Source organism: Mustela erminea, chromosome 11 (assembly GCF_009829155.1).
Source record: "Mustela erminea isolate mMusErm1 chromosome 11, mMusErm1.Pri, whole genome shotgun sequence".
NCBI classification, from domain to species: Eukaryota; Metazoa; Chordata; class Mammalia; order Carnivora; family Mustelidae; genus Mustela; species Mustela erminea.
Genome location: NC_045624.1, coordinates 43139259 through 43162432, shown reverse-complemented (window position 1 = coordinate 43162432; position 23174 = coordinate 43139259). Strand labels below are relative to the sequence as shown.

The following is a 23174-nucleotide window of genomic DNA, read 5'->3' as shown; positions in this document are numbered from 1 at the left end:
AAATTTCCTCTTCTTAAAAAGACACCAGTCAGATTCAATCAGAAACCATACTAATAGGCTCAGTTAACTGAATCACTCCTTCAAAGACCCTGTTTCCTAATACACTCATATTTTGAGGTAGTAAGGATTAGGACTTCAACATAAGAATTTGGGGGAGGGGCTCACTTCAACCCATAATAGGGTGAATCCTTGTAAAATGTTGAAAAACAATTCCTATCTTCGTTTATCAGGCTCTCAGGCTTTGGGTTGGAACAGTCTTAACCAGGCAGTTTGCTTACCAGAGGATATTTAGCAATGTCTGGAGACATTTTTGGTTATCATAACTAGAGTGAGAGGTTGCAAATGGCATCAGGTAAGTAGAGACCAGGGATGCTACTAAAACTCACACAACACACAGGACCCCCCTCAATAACAAAGAATTATCTGGTCCAAAATGTCGGTGGTATTAAGGCTTGAGAAATCCTGACTTAGAGAGACCTCAACTGGAATCTCTGTTATGATACCTAATAGCTGTGTGTCCTTGTAACACACTCCATCTTTATGAATATCCTTATCTGTATAGTCCACATAGTGGGTTAAATGAGATAATCTATTACAGCTTTTAGCACACGGTCTGACTCCTGGAAGCTCTCAACAATCTTTAAGTGCTTTATAGATTTCTCTCCCAACACATGCCTCTCTGGAGAGCTCAAGTGGGAATTAGAATTGGGAGGTGTCCAGCGTAAGGCGAGAGGAAGTGCCATACCACGCACAGGTAGGTCATCAGGTCACAAGAAGGCAAAGGCCAAGGCTTGCAGAAATATATTGAATTCCATATTTTCTTTGGATGTTTTCCAGTTTCAAATATGTCTACTTCATTGGGCGAAATATGGCTTGAATTAGGGACAGTCTTTTCTCTGAATGTAAAAGGTTACATCATGCATTTCCAGGATCTGTGCAGCCTACTTCTCCTTCCTCGAAATCATTTAGAAAGATGCGTCAGGCACATCAGATTTCCTGCTCGCAGTGTCAGGTCTGGAAGGTCCCCGAGGGGGTGGGGAGGGGTGGAAAGCAGTCTTTGGAGGGGTTGGACTGTTTGACACACACCAATACCCTCAGAGAGTTTTCTGCTAATTAAAAAGTTATTAGAATACATTTCTATATTGAGACCCACACTGCATTTTACAGAAAGGTTTAATTACTTGCACACTAAAGTAATTTTTTTATGCTCTTACATTAGCTTCCTCAACCTATGCAAAATGGGATCCCTGGGCCAACAGTATTTGCTTCACGTGGTCTTTGTTAGAAATGCAGAACCTCAGGCTCCGCTCCTGAGGACAAAGTGAGGTAGAATCTGCATTGTAACAAGATCCCCAGGCAAGAAGCATTCTCTAGTCTCTGGTATGGTTCCCCCTCCTTGATACTGGAATTTTCTCTTTCACCCTGCTTTCACAGCTCCACAAACCTTGTGCATTTGTCTTTCACTGTGAGCCACCTCAATCCTTTCTAGGCTTCGATGGGATATAAGTATTTATTAAAGGTGAAGTGTCATCAGTCCTCCAAACCAGGGTCTGGCATAGAACTCTTCTTAATTGTTTTGATCTCTGCTTTACAGGTTAGGAGCAGAGGCTCAAAAAGGATGACCCTGACAGAGAAAGGCAGTGCTCAGCAGCAGCTTCAAGGGCTTCATTAGCTCCTATTACTACCCCCAAGCCACCACTAATTATCTAATAATAATAATAATGTGATTATTTTGCATAAAATTGCAAATGATAAATAAAATCATGCAAGACATACAAATCCACTTCAAGACACTCCCCTCTCACCCTTCCAGCCCTTTCAACTCGCTCGTGGTCCCTGTCGCCCTTCCAGATGGAACTTGGAGAGTGACACTGCACCCAAAGCCACTTCATTCTACCACCCCGTTGCTGCAACATTTCTCCTGGAAACTAAGAAAAGCTCTAAATAATTTCCCAAACACTTTGAATCAGGAAGTGTTTTGGAAATTTCCTACAGTCTTATAGGAAAGTGTCATAACTGGCTATTCTCTGGTCTTTTCCTGTCCAGTTCTTTTAAACAGAAGGAATTTGACTGGCTGTCCTGGACCAGGGTTATCCCCCCTTCCACATCAGTCTACAATGTGTCAGATGAAGAAATGAGGTAAGGTGTGTGGTGGAGGAATTCAACCTTATGTTAACAGGGAGGACTGCCATTTGAAACATGATGCTGCCACACAGGCTTATTCTCTTCCCATCATGCTTTAAGGGTCCAGAACTAGTTTCTGTGACTAAAGGGGGGCTATGAAGATATGAAGAAGCCAAGAGACTGACAGTAGGCGTGTAGTGAGGAACCACAAGGAGAGCTGGGGAAATGGCATTGCACAATCACATTAGAATCCTGGCTTTGCAAGTTTACTGGAAATCAGGTCATGGACAAGTTCGTTCTTCTCACTGAGCATTCTGTTTGTACATCCATAGAGTGTGGACAATTGTGCACCTCAGGCTTTTTTTGTGTGACTGTGTAAATCAAGGACCTGGCCCATGGTATAGGCTTAGTAAATGGTAGTTCTGATGACAACCATGATGATGATGATGATGTTAACTTGAAAATTATCTGAACTAGGAAACATTAAAGGCCTGTAACGGTTCAGCCCTGAGGAGAGAAATACCTTAGAAACAGTCTTCATTCAAACAGTTTTTCACATAGGACTGATGCTGGCTTTTTCTGTGTCCTTATAAATCAAGTGGAGATCATCTGAATGAAGTACATAAGAAAATGTGCCTGGAAATTAGACAGCCTGGGTTCAGTTTAGGTCTACAACACCATAGTTCCAAAAAACAAAACAAAAAAAATAATAATAATTGGCCAATCTAAGCCTCAATTTCCCCATCTGTAAAATGGGGATAATAATACTGGGGGACTCATAACATATTTTTGAGGAATGTGCTTTAACACATAGCTTGGTCCAAAGTTTGATTGCTATTATTTGCTTTTACATTTAAATACCAAGCCAGCTTTTCCAGATCTGATTAGAATGAAATGGCCTATAGAAAGACTTTGCAAAGTTTCCCTCTGAGAAGGCATTTAATGAGCAAGGGAAGTTGTCTTAGTGTGGAAGGGTTCAGATGGATGCCTAACTATAGTGGAGATTCAGACAGAGAAAGAATCCACCTGGCTAGCCCAGTACACCATGGAGACAGGAAGACTTTCTCTTGAGCCTGAACTTCAGGGTTGATCAGCAGGACTGTTCCTAAGAAAACTGGTAATCTACTTTTTAAAAAAATTTTCTTCTTAACATATTGCCAAAGGACTATAGAATGGTCATTATAAGCCAATCTGTGTAATTTCCATGTACAATATTTAAATATTTTCAAGTTGGTTTCCATTTTGATTGCATGTTGTTCCTTCATGTTTGTCAGCCTATATAATCAGAGAAAGGTTTAGGGTGGACTCTTGCAAAACAGCCTTGTGAAAATATATGTATCAAATGAATAGTGTGATTCTTCTCTGCTTTCCCCATTGTGTCAGATATAGGAATAGAAATAAGACCTTCATGATGACAATTAATATTTTTCCTCTTTGTTCCTATGGCTTATTACCCATTTGACCTATTTTCTGGGGAAAGGGGGGTATTGTAATTTTCTTTTGTGCCTACCGATTAAAGACTAAGCATTTTGATGGAAGGGCATGGATCATGATCAGAAATAAATAGGGGCACGGGGGTTGCTCAGTTGGTTAAGCATCTGCCTTCGGCTCAGGTCGTGATCCCAGGGTGCTGGGATTGAGCCCAGCATTGGGCTCCCTGCTCAGCAGGGAGTCTGTTTCTCCCTCTCCCCCGTCCCTCTGCCCACTTGTGCTCTTTCTCAAAAAAAAAAAAATAAATAAAATCTTAAAAAATAAAAAGAAATAAACTGAAGCAAGTATTATCCTTTTTTTTTCTGAAAATAGTTTGAGAATAAGAAACAAGAACAGAAGAATGCAGAAAATATGATCTGTTATCTCCGATTATTTCTAAAACAAACTATTTTCCAAAAGTAAAAATGAATTTTTTCTGTTATGCAATTGCTCTGGTTTGCATAAATCCAGTGGGCACTTTCAGCTGAGCAGAAAATTCCCAGTTTATATTAGTTATAAGAAATACTGTCTTCCTTACTTTTTGACATAAAGGCCATTCATTCATTGATTTGTGAGCTGATTCAGTCATTCATTGGACAATATCTATTGAGCATGTATTGTATAGAGATGAATGACCCTGCATGAAGGAATGCACACTTACTGGGACAATAGATATGTGTCCACAATTACCAGTGTGGCGATTGTGAAGCACAGGTCTACAAGCCGTGAGTAGAGATCCCCATCTGGTTTGGGACTCTCAAGGAAGCTTTCTAAGAAGTGAGTGTTGAGCTGATTCTTGATGAAGGAAGAATAATCAGTTAAGTTTTGGTGAAGTAAATGAGAAGAGAAAGGGGTTTCAAAAGGGAGAAAGAGCATATGCAAAGACATAGAGGTTAGAAAATGTGGGTTCACGGAGCAAAATGAAAAGCAAAGCTCTTCCAGGAGGCTGTGGGGTGTCCTTGAGTATCATGAACTGAATGCTAGTTAGTGCTATTGAAATAGAGGAAAGAAAGAAACGCAGTCCTGTGACTGCGTAGATCCATGCTTCTACCAGATTTCAAGACATGTTTTCATATGTGTTTAATCCCATGTTGAGAAGGGCCTATTGTTCTCTGTTCTCCAGGAAATGCTCCATAGTCAAAACATCATTTGACATTCCATCCTCTTACAACAAGCAGGATGGCTGAAGCTATACTTTGTCTTATAGTTATGATCCATGACAATTACATTACCAAGAATAACAGTCTTTAGAGTAAGATCCACAAATTTATCACTAGCGTTTAAATCAACACCCAGTCACTTAAATAAATATCCACTTTGCTAAATTACTTTCTCTGTCAGTGTCAGGGAGAAAAGGAGTGCCTGAGAGCTTTTGTTTGACATTAGAAATGAAGACCCAAGGAGTAGGGACAGGCAAATTGAGAAATAAATTTCTCAGATAGTTAAAATAACAATGCTATGAAGTAAGAGGAGAATTTCTGAACATCTATGTGAAAGTATTTGGCTCCAGGGTGTGAATGAGTGCCCTAGTCATATGGAGGTAGAAATCAGAAAAAGAGAACAGTTTAAAAGCACAAAACCCATTTTGACACATGTCTGTTTTGGAGCAGTTGGGAGTTTCGTGAATGCCTTGCCAGGTGGCTTTTAAACTCTCCCTAATCTCTAATGCGTTTGCTTTCTTCTCTCACAACTGGGGCAGCTGTCGCTCCTCTCAGACTTGGCAGAGTATGGTATTGTTGATAAGGGAAAACCAACGAGGCTGAAATGTCTTATGAGCGCCCTTTTCCTTCTGTCTGCTGGAATAGTCTACCGTTTAATAAAGTAATAGCCAACCTTACGTGGTGGCATCTCAGGCATTTTACAGATGTTATTTCATTTTACATCAACATTCTGAGACAGGTATGGCCATCCCCATCTTCACAGGAGGAAACGATAGTTCAGAGTTTAACTTGCCAAGGTCACCTAGCCAATAAGTGGTAGAGCTGGGTTTGAACCCAGGCAGTCAGATGCTCAAACTATGTTTTTCCAACATAATATACTATCTCCCTGTGGTATCTGGACTTGTAGCATAGGATTTGTGTTCCAACCTCTTAAGTTCCTGAATCAAATTTCTTAGAGCATACTCTTTTCCACTGAAACACGAGGTATCCACTGAGAGAGAGAGAGAGAGATGTAGAGATAAAAAATTAAAAACCCTAAGACTTATGCCTGAATGCTATGGCTACAGAAAGGATCCATGAATCTTTCACTATAGGCAAAGTGGTTTTGAGCAAGTCACTTAACTTCTCTGGTTCTACATCTGTAATCTGAAGGAATGGGGTCAGATGTTCCCTATGGTTTATTTAGGCTTCAAATCTATAAATCTGATTTACTCAGCAAACAGAGAAAGAAGGCTGCCGGGAGGTTTGGGAGGTGGACTTCACAGGTAGTGCCTAATTTCGTTTGGGGGTTTATGTTACAGGAGTATGTTAGTTGGAGCTCTTTAGGCTGCAGTTATAGAAACCCAACCTAAACTAAGCTGCTTATGTTCAAACTAAGTGATTTTATTAATTTCGTGATTGAGGAACACCATGAACTCTGAGGTAGGCAGCTGGTCTTGAGGAAGAGATTTTGTAGTTGGGACATTGAGAAACCCCCAAGTCCCTGCCCTCTTGGCCTCTCTTCTCTGCATCTCCTGGGTACTTGTTTTCTCTTTCTTACAGAATAGTCTTCCCTGTTTAGCTGTCCAGGTGGCAATAAATCAGCCTCTTAGATCTGACCCAAATTTTGCAGGAACTGATTTCCCTGGCTTGGGTCCCTTTGGGCTAATCAACAGCAGCCAGAGGATGGAGTCACTTAGTAGGTACAAGTTGCTCCCTTCATCTTGGAGGGTAGAGAAGAACCATAAGTTGATAATGAGCCATGTTGAATCATTCCAGAGGACGAGAACCACAGCTTCCATTTATTCAGGTTATTAGCTAAGATGATGAGATACTGAAGGACTTATACACCCTCATATAGCAAATGACTAGATGGATGAAGAATAGAACACAGATTTTAGCTTTTAGTTTTCTCTGCCTATTGACTATTTTGTTAGATCTCATGGGAGGGAATCTACTAACTGCTTTGAGTGGTAATTCTAAGTACCAGAAGAAGGAATCTAAAGAATTAAACCTCCCACTCCAAAAGGTACCCTTTTCCTATGCACATTCAGTTGATCCAAAGTAAAATTAAATTGAAGTTGTCCCCTTCCACAGTAAGCTTTCACTGAAAAACTAACCTTATAAGACTGTTAGGAAAGATTTTATCAAACCATTTCAGAGGTGAGCAATAAATAGATCCCACACTTTTTATAAAGCTTAAACCTCATACCTCTCAGCCCTGAGAATATGGCTGCAAGGTATCAATGTGGCTTTCTTAAAAGGCCTTACATCTCTACCAGTAGGATGTGATCTTATTTGAGGGACCCAGGCACTTGGAACTATGGAAGAATTTCCTTTGTGTGAAACTTAGCTCAAACATGCTCTGTCACGCTTGATGGAGTTGTTTATGGGCTACTTCCTTTCAACCCCAACCAGCAGGCCCATGGCTGCATTTCACAAGCTATTAAAAACATGAGCGCTCTCTTTTTTTATGTGTGTGGCATCTAACAATTTATTTTGAATATTACATATTCGGAAAAGCATTCAAAATAGAAAATGACGGCTTTGGGGGATTCTGACTATGCCCTGAGTAAACTAGGTCCATAATCTGAAACATATTCACATTATGCAGGAATGATCACCATGGTCTGTTGCCATGATTTTTTTTCAATACTTGAAAGCTTCATTTTTCTGTTTTCAGGGAATTATGTTTTGATTTCTGTTTTCGATAGACGGTAGCAGACACTCACCTCCCTTAATCATTCATGACCTTCCCTCACTGTTTTTATTTTGGCTCCAAAGAGTTTCTCCTTCTCCAAAAATACCCTCCAGAGCATTCAACATTTTTCTCAGTTATCACTTAAACCAATGCAATCTTTGTTAAATTAAATTCTTACAGTTTATGAAACACTTTTAGGAACATTTTATCATTTGATCCTCTCCTAAACCTTGTGAAATAGTTATCATTCTCATCTCCATTTTACAGATGAGGAAACTGAATTTTAGAGAGTTACAGAAAGTCACATAAGGTGGGATCTGTGCCTGGGGCTTCTGCCTACAGAGCCTGTGCTACTTAATCTTTCATTCATTTATCCACCCACTTACCATTCATTTATTCATTCATTCACTCACTCTCATTCATTCATTCATTCATTCATTCATTCAGCAATAGTTTAGTACTGATAGTATGGCAAACATAAATCAGCACACCCTGCTTCTAGATGTCCTAAAGGCTCAAGGAAATCAAATGGAAAGTGATAGATCTTCTGTTAGGGCTAGTATACTGGGTTTGCCCAAAGAGGTTTAACTGTGTTGTGTCTGATAACACCACAGTTGACTACACTGTGAGCTGTTCTCACAAGTACTTGATGATGTGTTGCACTAGGCCTATTGCTTTTTCCAATGAGGGCTAAAAGCCTGTGAATAACTACAGAGCAGAGAGGGAGGGAACTCATTAGTCCTTCCATTTGGCTCAGCTAACAGTTTTAACCACAATATTGTGCTGATGACAAGACACACACTATGCTTTCATCTTTCTTTGCCTTTCCTTCAAGCTTATTCCCAATGGCTGCTGATTTTGTTTCTTAGTAGAAAGGCAACTATATTAATTTCTTCTACATTCTAGTTAAGGGTTGGCAAACTTTCTGTAATGGTCCATAACAGCAGGACCAGGTGAGTGAGGCATTTGCATCAGGTAAAAATAATGAAGAGGGTAAAAAACAAAACAAAACCCCTCAGTAATTAAGATAAATAATATTTCAATACAGTATTTTTAAAAAATCAAAATCAGGGGCGCCTGGGTGACTCAGTGGGTTAAAGCCTCTGCCTTTGGCTCAGGTTATGATCCCAGGGTCCTGGGACGGAGCCCCGCATTGGGCTCTCTGCTCAGCAGGGAGCCTGCTTTCCTTCCCCTCTCTCTGCCTGCCTCTCTGCCTACTTGCGATCTCTGTCTGTCAAATAAATAAATAAAATTAAAAAAAATAAAAATCAATACAAAAGTCCATGATGAACAACATATCAAAAATTTCAACAAAGATCAGATGAGATGCAGTGCTGTGCAGAGAGAGCCATGTATGAGCCTGGGGCAAAGGAACAGTGATACTAATCCTTTGGTAGAACATTGAAATCCTATGCAGGGTTGGGTCTTCATTTGACCTGTTCTTCCCAGGACTCAAAATGCTTTTTCTTGGTGGGTCTCCTTGGGTAATCTCTTTTCTGTTAAGCATGCCTCACAGCTCCTAACTATCCCCAAATTTGGAAAACCCCAATTTTTATTTCCAAGGAAACATCAGAGTCTAGAAAATGTTTCTGGGGCTTTTCTATAGCAAGTGATCATTCCTAAAGAGCTGGGAAGACAGGAGCATCCATGGCTTCCTGGGCCTTAGAAACCTGTTAGAGAGGTCATTATACTTCTGGGTGTGGCAAAAAAAGAAGGCATCTGGACAACTCTTCCCTTGGGAATTCTTGTTTGATCCCAAAGTCAGAATTCAAAAGGTGTTTTTTATTTGCATTACTAACATTTAGCCTATTTTTGAGTAATTTTATAGTTTATTTACAACAACCTATTAATAGATTTTGAAATGTATTATAGATATTAACACTGGCAAAACAGGGTGAGGTCACTTCACTCTTGTGTTTGCTCTGATACCTCTTTTGTTGATTGTTAATTAGATGAAAGAAGAGTGCTGTAGCCTGAATGTTTGTGTCCCTGTAAAATTCATTTGTTGAAACCTAACCCTGGAGTGGGAGACAAACCATGAGAGACTATGGAGACTGGGCAAAAAACCGAGAGTGTCAGAGGGGCAGGAAATGGGGGGATAGGTGAGCCTGGTGATGGGTATTAAGGAGGGCACAGATTGCATCGAGCATTGGGTATTATATGTAAACAATGAATCATGGAACACTATATCAAAAACTAATGATGTACTGCATGGTGACTAACATAACAATAAAAAAATATAATATAATATAATATAAACACCACTATAAAAAAAGATAGCAAGCAAGAAAGAAACCAACTTAACCTCGAAGGTGATGGTATTAGGAGGTGGCCTTTAGGAAATGATTAGGTTTTGAGGGCCTCAGGATTTATGTCTTTACAAAAGAGGCCTGAGAAGGAAGATGTAGTATAAATATACAAGGGAATACTACTCAGCCATCAAAAATATGAAATTGTAACCATTTGCAATGAAGTGGATGGAACTGGAGAGTATTAAGCTAAGCGAAATAAGTCGGTCAGAAAAAGACAACTATCATATGATTTCACTGATATGTGAAATTTAAGAAACAAATAGTGATCATAAAATAAGACAGAAAAATAAAATAAGATAAAATCAGAGAAGGAGAAAAACCTTGCCATTTGCGACGACATGGATGGAACTAGAGGGTATCATGCTTAGGGAAATAAGTCAATCGGAGAAAGACAACTATCATATGATCTCCCTGATATGAGGAAGTGGAGATACAACATGGGGGTTAAGGGGGTAGGAGAAGAATACATAAGAGACTCTTAACTATAGGAAACAAACTAAGGGTTCCTGGAGGGGAAATGGGTGGGGAGATAGGGTAACTGGATCATGGGCATTAAGGAGGGGACTAGATGTAATGAGCACTGGGTGTTACATGCAACTGATGAATTATTAAACTCTACATCTGAAACTAATAATATACTGTGTATTAAATAATTGAATTTAAATAAAATTTAAAAATGAAATGATAGAGAAAATAAATTAAATAAAGAGGCATGAGAAAGCTCCTTTTCTCCCTCTACCATATGAGCTCACTACTACAGGGTGTCATCTATGAACTAATGTCATGGAGAAGCTGTTCAGAGTCCATTTCCCAGCCAGAAGCCCCAGATCAGATGAACAGAGGGTTGCATGTTATATATGAATGTGGGGACTGGCTGTTGCCCTACAGAGTCACATCTTTTTATGACTCAACATCTTTATGTGAATAACTCTTCCCAGCCATCCTCTCTTCCTGGCAGTAGTTTCCTCTGAACCCCACCACACACTATGTACCTGCTGCCTGTGCACTGGGCCTCATGCCTGACCTTCAACATGGAAATCTACTACAGGTATGGTGGACTTAGGGGCTAGGACTGCATTCCTGCCTTCAGTCTCTAGAGCTGGGATTCTCTGACACCTCTGGGTTCATATCAAGGTAGGCAGCATTTTGCCTTCCTGGGCAATCTGTGGTCCCACAGCTGCTTGGAGAGTTTCAGCTGTCATTCTCTATAGAGGGACCACACTTTCTAAAACAAAAATTTTTTGAACTATATAGTTCAACTATGACCATACATTGCAAGAAATTACTTTAAATCAGGATTTTTCAAGGAAATTCAGTATGAGTCTATGTATTTTTGATAAATGTGTAGATTTAAAAATTATTTCTTGATTTTTATTATGATATTAGGACTTACATTGATTCATAGAAAACAGTGATATATGCTCCCTGCAAACATTTGCATAATCATGTTAGTATATAACTCATTTGGGGGGAAAAATAAGCATTCTTCCTTGATCCTGAATATCGTATTTAATACCTTTTCCTTGTCAAAGTTAACTGTCTTTGAATTATGTTTCGAAGTTAAATCTGATTGATTTTACCAAAGGACTCGGCATATAAATGTGCATTTTTAATACTTACAGGGGACTCTTTATTCTCTAAAATGTAGTAGCGTTATAGTCAAGCTGAGTGAATCAGTTTCTGCTCAAGGTTAGGAAGACTTTAAGGACTCATCCAGTTAATGCCTTGAGTTCTAAGTGGGTGCCCCAAGAGTAACATACAGGGAGAGGGACAGAGTTACAATGGGAGGGAATGGCTTCTCCTGTATGCTCTGGTCAGCTCAGAATCACGGTGTAATAAGTACTCTCACTAGTTAAAAAAAAAAGTAAAAAAAGACAAGAGACAGCTCTCTTCCCAAGCTCTTAGCGTCTTAATGGTTTTTGCCATTCTTTATTAAACCTGTGTGACTTGGAAAGTAAAACCAGTGCTGTCTTGTGAGATGCTGCAGTCATTCCTGCACCCTGGGTTTCTGATTGCCCTTTTCTCTTTCTCTGCCATTATAATAAATGTCCCTTTCAAGATGTTTTATACTCATCTTACGAATGACTCCTACAAATTGCCTAGAGATAAAGGGAGAAATGACACCCCCCCCAGGCTATTCTTTGGCACAAAAATAGAATTGATGTGTGTCTGGTTGAAATGCACAGCAAACAAGGAAAGAAAAGCCACTGGGCAATTCTTAAACTCCAGCCATAACCCCATAGCCCAGATGCACTGCATTTTCCCCCTGAAAATTATGACTGAGGAGGGAAGCTGCCAGAATCAGGCAAAGTGAAGCTATAAGATATCTACACCCACATTATTATCTCCTGTGTGGTGGACAAGAGGGGTGATTTGTAGGACATGCCAATGTTTGTTTAACTTTTTAAAAGCTGACCAAAGTGTAATGCAGTATCCAATCAACATGCTTGAGATGGATTTCCAGTAGGGGAAGTAGGCTTAATTCCTAGGTTTCCTCGTACTTCGTGGGGTCATCTTAAGAAAAGACTGATGCTTTTGGTAAGATGGCTACATTCACAGAGTGATAAATGAACTTCAGTCTTCATGGTTTTTAACATGAGTTTCTCCTTAAGTTGATTTTTTCAGAGACCTTAATAAGGTAATTGAGGATCTTCCCTTCCTGTGCTGCATGTTAGAACAGGGGCTTTGGAGTAGCAGCCCCAGGCTTCAAAGTTTGTTCCAGCAATTCCTATTGTGTGCCTTTAAGCAAACCACTTCGTTTCTCTGAGTCTCAGCTTTTCCAACCCATCTATAATATGGGTAGACTAACTCCCTGTGCACAAGATTTTTGTGAGGATGAAGGGAGAGGATGCATGTAATGTGACTGACGTTCATTCATTCCCTCACACCCCCCTCCCTTTTAAATTTTCTAAATGATATTTCTGGAAAAAAAAGATAAAATAGCCAAATAGTTGTGAATTTCCAAATAAGGTTTGTTTACTAGCACTATAAACATATGTATACTTAATATTTTAAGAGGGGAAAATATTGAAAGAAATTAAGCCACAAATAATACTTTATTTAAAGATATTTAAATTTTTATTTATCTATTTATATCTGGCTTTGCTATTTTAGTCAAGGGCTTCGCCTCTCTAGCAAGCATGTGCCATTGTACTGAATATGTACTATGTTTTGTATTTACAACCTTCAGACGGCTAGAACATTTGGGAAATGCACTGGTTTCAACTAAAATACATTGCCTGTTTTTAAAAATCTTTCCGACTTGATAAATCAAGAAGCAGTCCGAGAAACTTGGATGCAGCCTGGGCATTTTTGGCAAAGAAATCCTTATTCCACTCTGGAACTGGGTACAAAGAAGACACTTATCCCAGATAACACTTCTTTTCGTGCCTGGCCTTCACCACAAAGAAAGGCGTGGTTCAGAATCCAATATGTTTGGGGGTCATATTTGCCAGCATAGTCAAACCTTGATAATTCAGGATCAGGAATATGTAAAATAGATATGAAATTCATGTAAAATCTCACAGTCTCATTTTTAAGCAATGATTCCAATTTCCCGCTACATCAAGCTATTTTTAAAACTCAAAGGGAAATGAAATGCTTATGCATGAGATTTCCCCCTTTACTTTCATTCAACAAGCCCTCTGGAATCAGGCATTAAGAGTATCAAACAGGGTAAAAACAGAACCAGGAGATGAAGCCCAGTGGGAGAGAGCTGTGTCAACAAGATTCAATGGATCATATCCCTGCTCTGTTCTTACTAGCTGGGTGACATCTGACAAGTCATGTAGACTCTCCCACTCAGTTTTCTCACCAGAAGCAACAGAAACAGATTATTTACTTGCCATTTCATATGTCAAAATGACCAACTGGTTGAATATTGATATTTTTTGCCTCCGTTCCCATATCAGTTATTTGCAACTTTTAAGGCACTTATGAAAGCATTTTTAAAACAATGTTTGTTTTAAAATCTTTGCTTTGTGACTTTTAGGATGATTTAGCAACTTTCCATGGACTCTAATGCCTTCTATGTTTGCTTTTGAGATTCCTTATATTTCTATTTTTAGTCATTTATGAAAATGAAATAAAAAATAAAAGATAAAGCTAAAAGAACAATAAAGACAAAACTAATAAAAGCAAAATACCAAAAAGAAGTGTCCGTTTTTGCCTCTGTACCCAGCATTTCCACACATTTTTAAAATTTTTTATATTTTGCAGTTTTTGCTAGATATCCCTGAGAACGCTGCTCATGTGTTACTTTTAAAAAATGGAATGTGGAATAAAAAGCTGAGGAATATTTGTTTATATTATTTCTTGGTATTTGAGCATTCTAGTAGCCATTGTTTTGCCTTTTTCCGAAGATCATTACTATACATCTTGATAGTAGGGACCTTTCTGTTTTGCAGTTTCTAAAAAGGCAAAGTTGGAATAACTTTGGAAACTTTTGAAAGTTGCAGTAACTGGGATAACTGGAATAACAGAAAATGTGTGTTTAAATTATTTCAAAAGCAAAAATAAATAAATAAAATAAATTATTTCAAAAGCAGAACACTTAGAAAGTGGTAAACTATCTAAAGAAAATTAATTAAAAATTAAAATCTAGGGGTGCCTGGGTGGCTCAGTGGGTTAAGCCGCTGCCTTCGGCTCAGGTCATGATCTCAGGGTCCTGGGATCGAGTTCCGCATCAGGCTCTCTGCTCAGCGGGGAGCCTGCTTCCCTCTCTCTCTCTGCCTGCCTCTCTGCCTACTTGTGATCTCTCTCTGTCAAATAAATAAATAAAATCTTTAAAAAAAAATTAAAATCTAATTGAAATTAAGATAATCATTCTCAGATGCACAGATATCCTCAATATGTTAATTACTGACCAGAAACAAGGATTTCTGAACCATTTTACTTTCAATCAGTTTACTTAGAACTGGACATAAAAATTTAAAACTCACAAAAAGTGTTGGCAGATTAAGAGTAGACAGAATTGGCTGAAAGTAAATATAATATTTGAAAACCAATGATCTGGAAAATAGACAAAAATGTAAAAACACACATAAAATGTTGGTTTGCTCTCCAAATTAAAAATCTGTAAAATGCATAAAAACTCATAAAGAGTACTAAAACTGCTTAATGATACACCAAAATGACTAATATATGCCAAAAAAAATCTGTCTAGATTTTCACCTAATTAATAATAGAGCCAATTTGTTATTTTGTAAACAATTCCTTTCAAGCAATTCACGTATAACCATAATTTCCTATGATGGTGAATGAGGAGGAAAATAGATGGTTTGTAAAGTAACTGGATCAAAATAGACAATAAAACACAATTCCCCATGTTTTTTCTGAGGCTCAAAAAGCTCGATGCCAAAAAAGTATAACAAAAATCACTGTAACAAATTGATACAAGCTTTAGGATTTGAGGACTGCTGAGGAATAATTTCTGCAAATTATCTGTTATTCAGCATGTCTGTTCTTTGCATACTTAATGAAACTGTTCTCTGGCAGAAAGAGAAATACATACGTAGTGATTCAATTCTAAAGCTCACTGTTTCGTCAGTGAGGTATATACACCCCAAGGCTCACTAGCTTCAAGGCTGTTTCCTGCATTCCCTCCCTGGCCCTCCTGCTCTTGGTCTGTGATGATCAGCACTTGGACCACGGACTACAGTACCTGGTTTTATGTGCAGTAATATCGGAATTTAGGGTTATAGTCTTACTTAGTGATATATACACCCATATGTCAGCTAAGCCAAATTATATTTTATGATTCATTTTCCTGTTGTTGTCGTTTTTATAACTTTTTGCTCTGTCTATAGTTAAGAATTCTCTCATTTCTGCCTCGGAAGAGAACTATCTTTGAGTCAGTTGCCCAGTTGTCACCCTGGAACTAACCCCTGCCTTGCTCTTGCCTGTTGTATATTCTGTTTTCTGAAACCCATTCTCTCTCTCTCTTTTAGGCTTACTCCTTCATTTTGTGAAATGTATCCTCTGGTAAGTGCTTGAGAAAAATGTCCATGGGTATGTTAGAAATTTTGCATGTCTTAAACAACCTTTATTTTACTCTCGCACTTGATTTATGGTTTGCCAAGGTATAAAATTCTCGTTCTTTTTTTCATTCAATATTTTCAAGCCTAATATTACCTCTAATATTGTTATGAGAAGTCTGATGTCACAGTGTTTTCCAGTCCTTCCTGAAGCTTTTAAGATCCCTTTATTGTTAGCGATCTGATAAATTCATGATAATATGCCTTGGTGAGTATCATTTTTTATTTATTATGCTGACCCCTTGGTGGGCCCTTCCAATTTAGAGTCTGGGAAATTTTCTTATATTATTTTTTTGATAATTTTCTTTTTGCTACATTCTCTAGTTCTTTTTCTGGAACTTCTGGAAATTGGACTTCTTGAATAAATTCTCCACATCTTATCTTTTCTATTATGTATCCTTTCAATTGTTGTCCTAGTTTGGGGAGATAACTTTTACTTGACATTTTAACTTTTTGCTGATGAAAAATAGTCAGCTATCAGAATTTTAATATCCCCAACCCCCATCTTCTTCTCTATTTACTCCCCTTATATAGCAACCTGTTCATGGTTCATGATTTCTTTGACATTCTCTATTGCTTCAAGCAGTACCCCTGTTATCTCTGAGTTCTCTCGTTTGCTTATTTGTTTTTGTCTCTCTTATTTATCTTGGAAGCTTTCCTCAATTGCCTAGTATCCTTGGCTATCCTTTCATATGTTAAAAGTGGGCTACTATAAAGGCGATTGGAAATGTGTAGGCCTCCTGCCACCATGCCTCACTGCCCTGTGATCTAGTTGCTACCTGGACTTTTCACTGGTGACTCAGATGTTAGTAGCTACCAGTCTTTCTGAGGGGATGATACCTCTGAGAAAAATCCTCTATTTCCTGCCTAAGAGTTTTAAACTTGGCTGCTGGTGTGCAGAGATGGGTGCGAAAGGGAACAAGGGGATACCACTATTCAGTATTCAGGGTTTCACTTAATTGCCATATTTTTAATCTGCTGTCCTGAATGTCTGGGTCCCTCCTGCCGGAGTTTTTCTAGTTCAGTTTCTCCGGAGTCTGTACTGCTTATCTCTGGTCTGGGGAGGATTTCGGTTGATAAGGGTAGGACCTGGAGTTGTAACTGACTCTGAAATAGACTTCAGATAACCTCCCTGTTCTTTCTCTCCTCTTTGTCCCTGCCTTCTTGGTGTTTTCAATGCCTGAGCATTTCTCGAGTTTCACAGAATGACTCAGTTTGCTTCTCATCGATAGAGCCATCCACAGGCACTTAGTCCAACCCTCCTGCATTCCTTTGGGGCCATTCCTCTTTCTGTATGCATTATAGAATAAGGTTATAGGTGTCTCCTAATACGGTTAAACATAGAGTTTGTGTTTCTCTTTCTTATTCTACTTACTGTCTGGAGATAATTTTTTAAAAGATAAGGAGATAGAAATGTCTGCTATACCATCTTGAAATGTAAAGATTCTGGTGTTAACTTTTGTATCAGAATATATTGGGAGTGGAATATTGCTCTCTGTGACTACAAATTAATATCTGGACACTAAAGAAACTCTACGAAACTTTGTTCTTCTTTATATAATAATTGGATTTGTTTGTCTTGGAATTTTGGACTTGTTCTGACGATTGACCCTATATTTAATTGCTTTAGATCTTCAACATCAAGTTAGCCAAGTATCCCAAATACTTCTAGGAGGAGAATTGGTGATGAGATAAACAGAGCCTCCTGGTCAATGGGCTTTTCACTGTGTGGGTCTCTCTGTTTAAGACCAGACCTGTGTGCTACTTATGTCCATATAAAGAATTAATGCTCCTCATCTTTGATTCCCATCTCTTAATCTGGAGTATGAATCCTGATTGTTCCTTATAAGCTATGTGAACTGGGACAACCTAAATGATTTTGCAAGCTCAATCTCTTCTCTCATAAGCTGGGGAAACTGATACCAGAGCTATGGATAATATTAAATCAATGAAGAAGTTAATTCATTTATTGCTTTAACAAACATTTCCTAGGCTTCTTTTAAGTGCCAGGCATGATGTAAGTCAAAAATCCTTGATGGCGGTTGAGTAGCGGAGGGAAGCCCAAGAGTGGTTATTAAAGTATAAAGTGGTGAGAGCTGGGACAGAGGGACGCATTATGGAAGCACAGATATGAGTAAGCAACCCACCCCTGGGGGCAAGGGAGCCTGTCAGGGATCCTTCTTGATAAGGTGATACTTGAGATCAACAGGCAGATCTTAACAGAAAAGCAGGAGCTACCCAGGTGAAGAGGAAGTATAAGAATATTCATGTTATGGAGACAACATACATAAGGATTACAGAAGTGAGAATTGACATTGTTTGTGCAGGAAAGTGAAAATGATTTAGTGTTAATGAATCCCCTAACAAAGACTCCAGCACTGCAGAAATGTTAGTCACCTCCCTCCCTGCAGTCCCTGAATGTGGCCTTACTAAAAATTCAAGGGATTCTCAATTCTTGGAGCCAAGACAGAGATATCTGACCTATGCGTCAGGTGTAGCCCCTGCAGGACGTGTGTGTGAGTGTGTTGTGCTCTGTGGTGTGTGTGTAGGTGATCTTGCGCTTTGTTGTCCAAGGCTGGTTTTACATAGGTTTCGTTAGGGAGCCAGTTTCTTCCTCTTAGCAGTTCAGTTTGACCTCTGCCATTAGTATATTAGATTAGAGTATAATCTAATATGCATGTATATATAATACACACAAAATATACACTAATGTGGTCTATTGGGTTACACTCTGCTGTACTTCTCTGTGAACTCTCTGTAGAATTCTGTATGAAAACAGCTGTCATATTCTATGAAAGTCCTTGTGTTCAGACTGGTGCTACAAAGAGGACTTTTTCTCAGCACTAAGTCAAGTTTGCCTCTTTCTGAATTCCCCAAAAAGGTATTCCTGCCAAAGACTGCAATGGAATTAAGATATAACCTTCTCATTTGAGGCATTTGGGGAATTCCAGCTCAATACTACAACTGCTGTTGAGGCTAAATGGATTTTTCTAATTAGATCCTTCACAAAAGGGGACGGATTCGTCACCTATAAGTCTCAATCATCTCTCTTAGAGTCAGAGATGAGTTGACATGGACATCATATAAATTGCTTTATTTGTTTTTATGGCTTTGCTTATATTTTCTATGGGGAGCATGGTGTGACTTCATCATTGCTGGGCTTAATTTATTTCAGAACAGTGGTAAACACTTTCTATCATTAAGCATATCTATAAAATGGTGGTAAAAGTCATGGAGATAAATGTGGCCTCCATCATGATTATCCTCTTGAGAAAGTGTATTCTGGTGTCAATGCTGCCTTCAGATCCTCAAGCACGATTATTAGATATTCTCAATTAATTTCATCCTTTTAAGGACGAATTCCATTGTGGAAACCTCACAGTCATGTCTCGTGAATAAAGGGTGGAACATAATTTAATTTACACATGTGGGGTCACTATGAAGTAATGAGAATCCTTTGCTTAGATACAATCATTTGCTTGGGAACATTTAAGTTCTGCCTTTCTTTTAAAAGACAATACTGTTACTTTGTAAATGTATTTATAGTGATGTAGTTGTACTGGGTATTTGCAAAAAAAAGTTCTGAAGGTAGTTTTTAAAAAAGAGCTTCAGAGGGACGCCTGGGTGGCTCAGTTGGTTGGATGACTGCCTTCGGCTCAGGTCATGATCCCGGAGTCCTAGGATCGAGTCCTGCATCGGGCTCCCAGCTCCACGGGGAGTCTGCTTCTCTCTCTGACCTTCTCCTCACTCATGTTCTCTCTCACTGTCTCTCTCTCAAATAAATAAATAAAATCTTAAAAAAAAAAAAGAGCTTCAGAAAACTTTTTAGCAGAATTGAAATATTTTTAGTTTATCCCCTTGTTCATTCATTCATCTAACATCTATCAAGCCCTCTTATTATTGTTATAATACCCTACTAGGTACTGAGAATGAAAGTGATGAGCGAAATAACCTGTCCTTTGATGAGGGATCCATCTTCTTTGGGTGGTGGGGTTGGGGAGGCATGGAAGAAATACAAGGAACATAGTATGAGAAATGCTATAGTATTGATATTTTCTTACGTCTTCTATATATTATATATTATTCAATAGTAACCAATTCCTAGGTTGTTAGGGAAGGCTGCATAGAGAAAATAAGGATCTCCTCCTACGCTGAATTCCCCAAAGAACAGGATTGTGTTGGGAACATTTAAGTTCTGCCTTTCTTTTAAAAGACAATACCGTTACTTTATAAATGTATTTATAGTGATGTATTTGTACTGGATCTTTGAATTTCAAGTGGTATACCTATGAAAGGAAAGGTTTCTGAACAGATTATAAAAGGAAGTCATTTGCTCCATTTCTTTTAGAAGTAGTAAACACTCTGGTCACTTTTCTAAGACAACAATAAACGTGAAAATCCTTTTCATATTGTTCAAGTAAGCGTTGCAGTTGTTATTATTATTTCTGCCTGCGCCCACTTGTGTTTTATATCAGCCATCAAAAAGTTATCAAAATGAGTAACAGAAGTCCTCGAAGTCTTTTTTCTTTTCTATTTTTTTTTTTTGGTGTGTGTGTTACATAAATTAACCCATTTATTATAGGCTAGCAATGTTTCAAACAGCAGAGCTTCTGCTGGTCTTTCAACTCCTTCAGTCTTCTGATGGCAGACTTTACTGTGACAGCAGAAGTGGTGTTGTAGGTCCAGGCGCCACCAGCAACGGTTTTCATGCAGGAGTCACAATGCCAGATCCCCACAGCTCGTTTTTTCATCTTGGTTTTGCCACAGAAGGAGCAAGTGCACTTGGCATGCTGGCTTATCTCAATCTTCTTTACCATCTTCCTGAGGGAGGCACCATAACGGGTCCCGTATTTGCCCACGATTCCGACCTTCTTGGTGCGTTTAGCCATGTCGCCTCAAACTAGGTCTGAGTCCCGAGAGGACGAAGTCTTTTTCTTCTTATATGAAAGAATTCATGAGTTGAGATGAAAGTAAAGAAAAAATTAATAAAAATTACTGAAAAAATTTTACTGTACATTTTTAGGGAAATGCTATTTTATTATTTTAGGGTAATATGGAGAAACCATAACCTATTTGCCAAGTGAAAAAAGATTAACATCTACATTTTTTATTTACATCTATTGATCTTGTTTTCATCAGTTTATTCCTTTCTACACAACTTTCTTGTGCAGAGATAAAGACCTCAACCTAAGATAAATGTAACAAAATTCATAATTTATTCATTGATCATAGCATTTTGGAGGTGAACTATGTCCTTCTAGTCAGCACCAGAATTGGTTGCAGCTAATGCAGGTCCGAGAGGCATTAAAAAGACACATAAGGCCTAGGTCCTTCCTTGAAGGAAGAGAAATCTAATGAGGGTCTTAATAATGTAATGATACTGCCAGATTCATTGAAAACTTGTGATACACCTATGCCCTCTCATGTAAAAACTCTTAGAATATCAGAAGCCTAAGAAATTGACTTTCAAAACTGACTCATGTTAGTATGACATACTCATTTATAAGCTGCTAAGTACAGACCCCACAGTTGCCAGGCACTGAATTCTTGCCCTCATGGAACAAATGTACTAGTAGATTAAAGGAGTTATTATATTAAGCGTGGTTTATGCTTCTTGTTGATGAAGCAAACTACACTAAAATTCAGTTTTAGAATAGGGTGATTTCTAGGGCATGTGGCACAGAAATCAGTAAATATAATGATCTTGAAGTTCTAAAACGAGACCCAGTTCATCATGATGATTGGTTTGAATCTGGAAATCTCCTAGGACGGGACAGCTAAGTTTAAATATTACAAAGCCGTGTGACCAACAGCTCTGGAGTCGCCTCCTGACATGTTATTGAATTTCAGGGCCTGGACTCTGGCCGAAGAAGTGTTTATAATTATGTGTTTTCACATATGTTTTCCTGACTGCTGTATATTTTGGCTATTGTTTATATACACACTGAGTAGGAAAAAATATATACTTGACAAGAAAATTAACTAAAAGATTATGATGTTAAAAATGACAAGCAGACTTGGAGCCTGAAATCTCATAAGAGATGTGGGTAGTGAAGGGTTAACGTGAAGGGAAAAAAAATCTCAGATGTGTTTTTAGGTGTATAGACTAGTCCTTCCACAAAGCCACCACACATGCAAACCTAACATTCTTTGTAAGTCTCGAACAATAGACACTCTAAGAAGATTACATCACATTGCATGTTTTTGGGCAGGAGAAGGCATATTTGTGAATAGGTTGGCCTGCAGCAGCCTTCTGCCAGTTTAGTCCTGTGACTGACTCAACAAATAATTCCTCCAGTGGCTACATAATTAGGTATCACAGCTGTTGTGTGTGGTGCACGTGGCTGAGAGCCCAAGTGAGATTTTTGTGAGGCTGGGAATTGGTGCAGCTGATTTTCAAGGTGTTCCTTCTTTTGTTCCTGTTAAACCTTTTCCTTGCAGAATCCGTCAGAAAGACAAGCTTTATATTGAGAGAGATTATGCTGAATCTCATTCAGTTAGCAACGAATTGGTAACGTAACACCCTTGTGACAAGCTTTGGACTTAGCTTACCCATTCCTCACTGAATGATGTTTGGTAAATACCAAGAGACCAAAAGAAGTCCACAGTATTCCCCAAGTCAGCCTGTAACTCAACTCCGCTTGTAGCAAATCTAGATGAGAGACCCCGAGTTGTTAAATTGTTTTTCTCCTGCTGAACTCCTGAGAACTTGAAGATAGAAAAGTGGAAACAGAAGTGGGGGCCATAAAGCCCAGGAGAGCTGGAAGGTTTAATAGCAGGTTCTAGGGCCATGCCAGGGCAATGATTGAAAGAATTTTGTTACAATTCCTTGCTGTTATTTTATTTTCCCTTAAATGGTAGATTCAAAATCGGCATTCCTTCATAGCTACCTCAGTCACCTCTTCTGCCTTGTCTAGAATCTGCTCTCATGGTCAAAGATTAATCTTTGGGGGAAAAGGGTGATCATGAAGTGGCTTTCCCTTAGAGTTGTCTTTATTTCTGCACGTTTGGTCTCTGACATAATTACCTTTTCTAATTTAATAAACATATGGAATTACTTTTTCTAAACATGACTAAAGGGTCAGAGTTTATGTTTCCTTTAATAAGATTACAAAACTTCTTAAAGTTGAGAGAGAATTTTTTTCACATGATAAAAAAATTCCTGAGAGATTCTTGATTTGTTATTTTTTTTGAATGCAAAGACTTGAGCAAAAGGTTTTAATTCTCATTAAATGCCTCTGTATAATTTTAACTCTTCTTCATTTGATAGTTTATATCCTTAGGAGACATTACATAGTATGCTGGTCCTGGTTCCCCATTTTAAAGATGGAGAACTTTATTTACAAATATTCTGGCAGTTGTTTTTAGATTTCATCTTATCCCAAATATCCAA

At 38.5% G+C, this 23174-nt stretch overlaps 1 protein-coding gene and 1 long non-coding RNA gene across 2 annotated transcripts in view; one reads left to right on the top strand and one right to left on the bottom strand.

The window, feature by feature from the left end:
- The first annotated feature begins 380 nt into the window (after positions 1-380).
- The window catches only part of LOC116569638, a 70783-nt gene continuing 47989 nt past the window's right edge, over positions 381-23174 (top strand). The window contains exons 1-2 of the long non-coding RNA XR_004277112.1: positions 381-2139; positions 15695-15728. This is a non-coding gene — a long non-coding RNA (uncharacterized LOC116569638). The remainder of the gene's footprint in view (positions 2140-15694; positions 15729-23174) is intronic.
- Positions 20358-20698, bottom strand: LOC116569635 (60S ribosomal protein L37a-like). The gene has a single exon (XM_032306021.1). It carries the CDS (start codon positions 20668-20670, stop codon positions 20365-20367), a length of 306 nt encoding a protein of 101 aa, XP_032161912.1. The 5' UTR covers positions 20671-20698; the 3' UTR covers positions 20358-20364.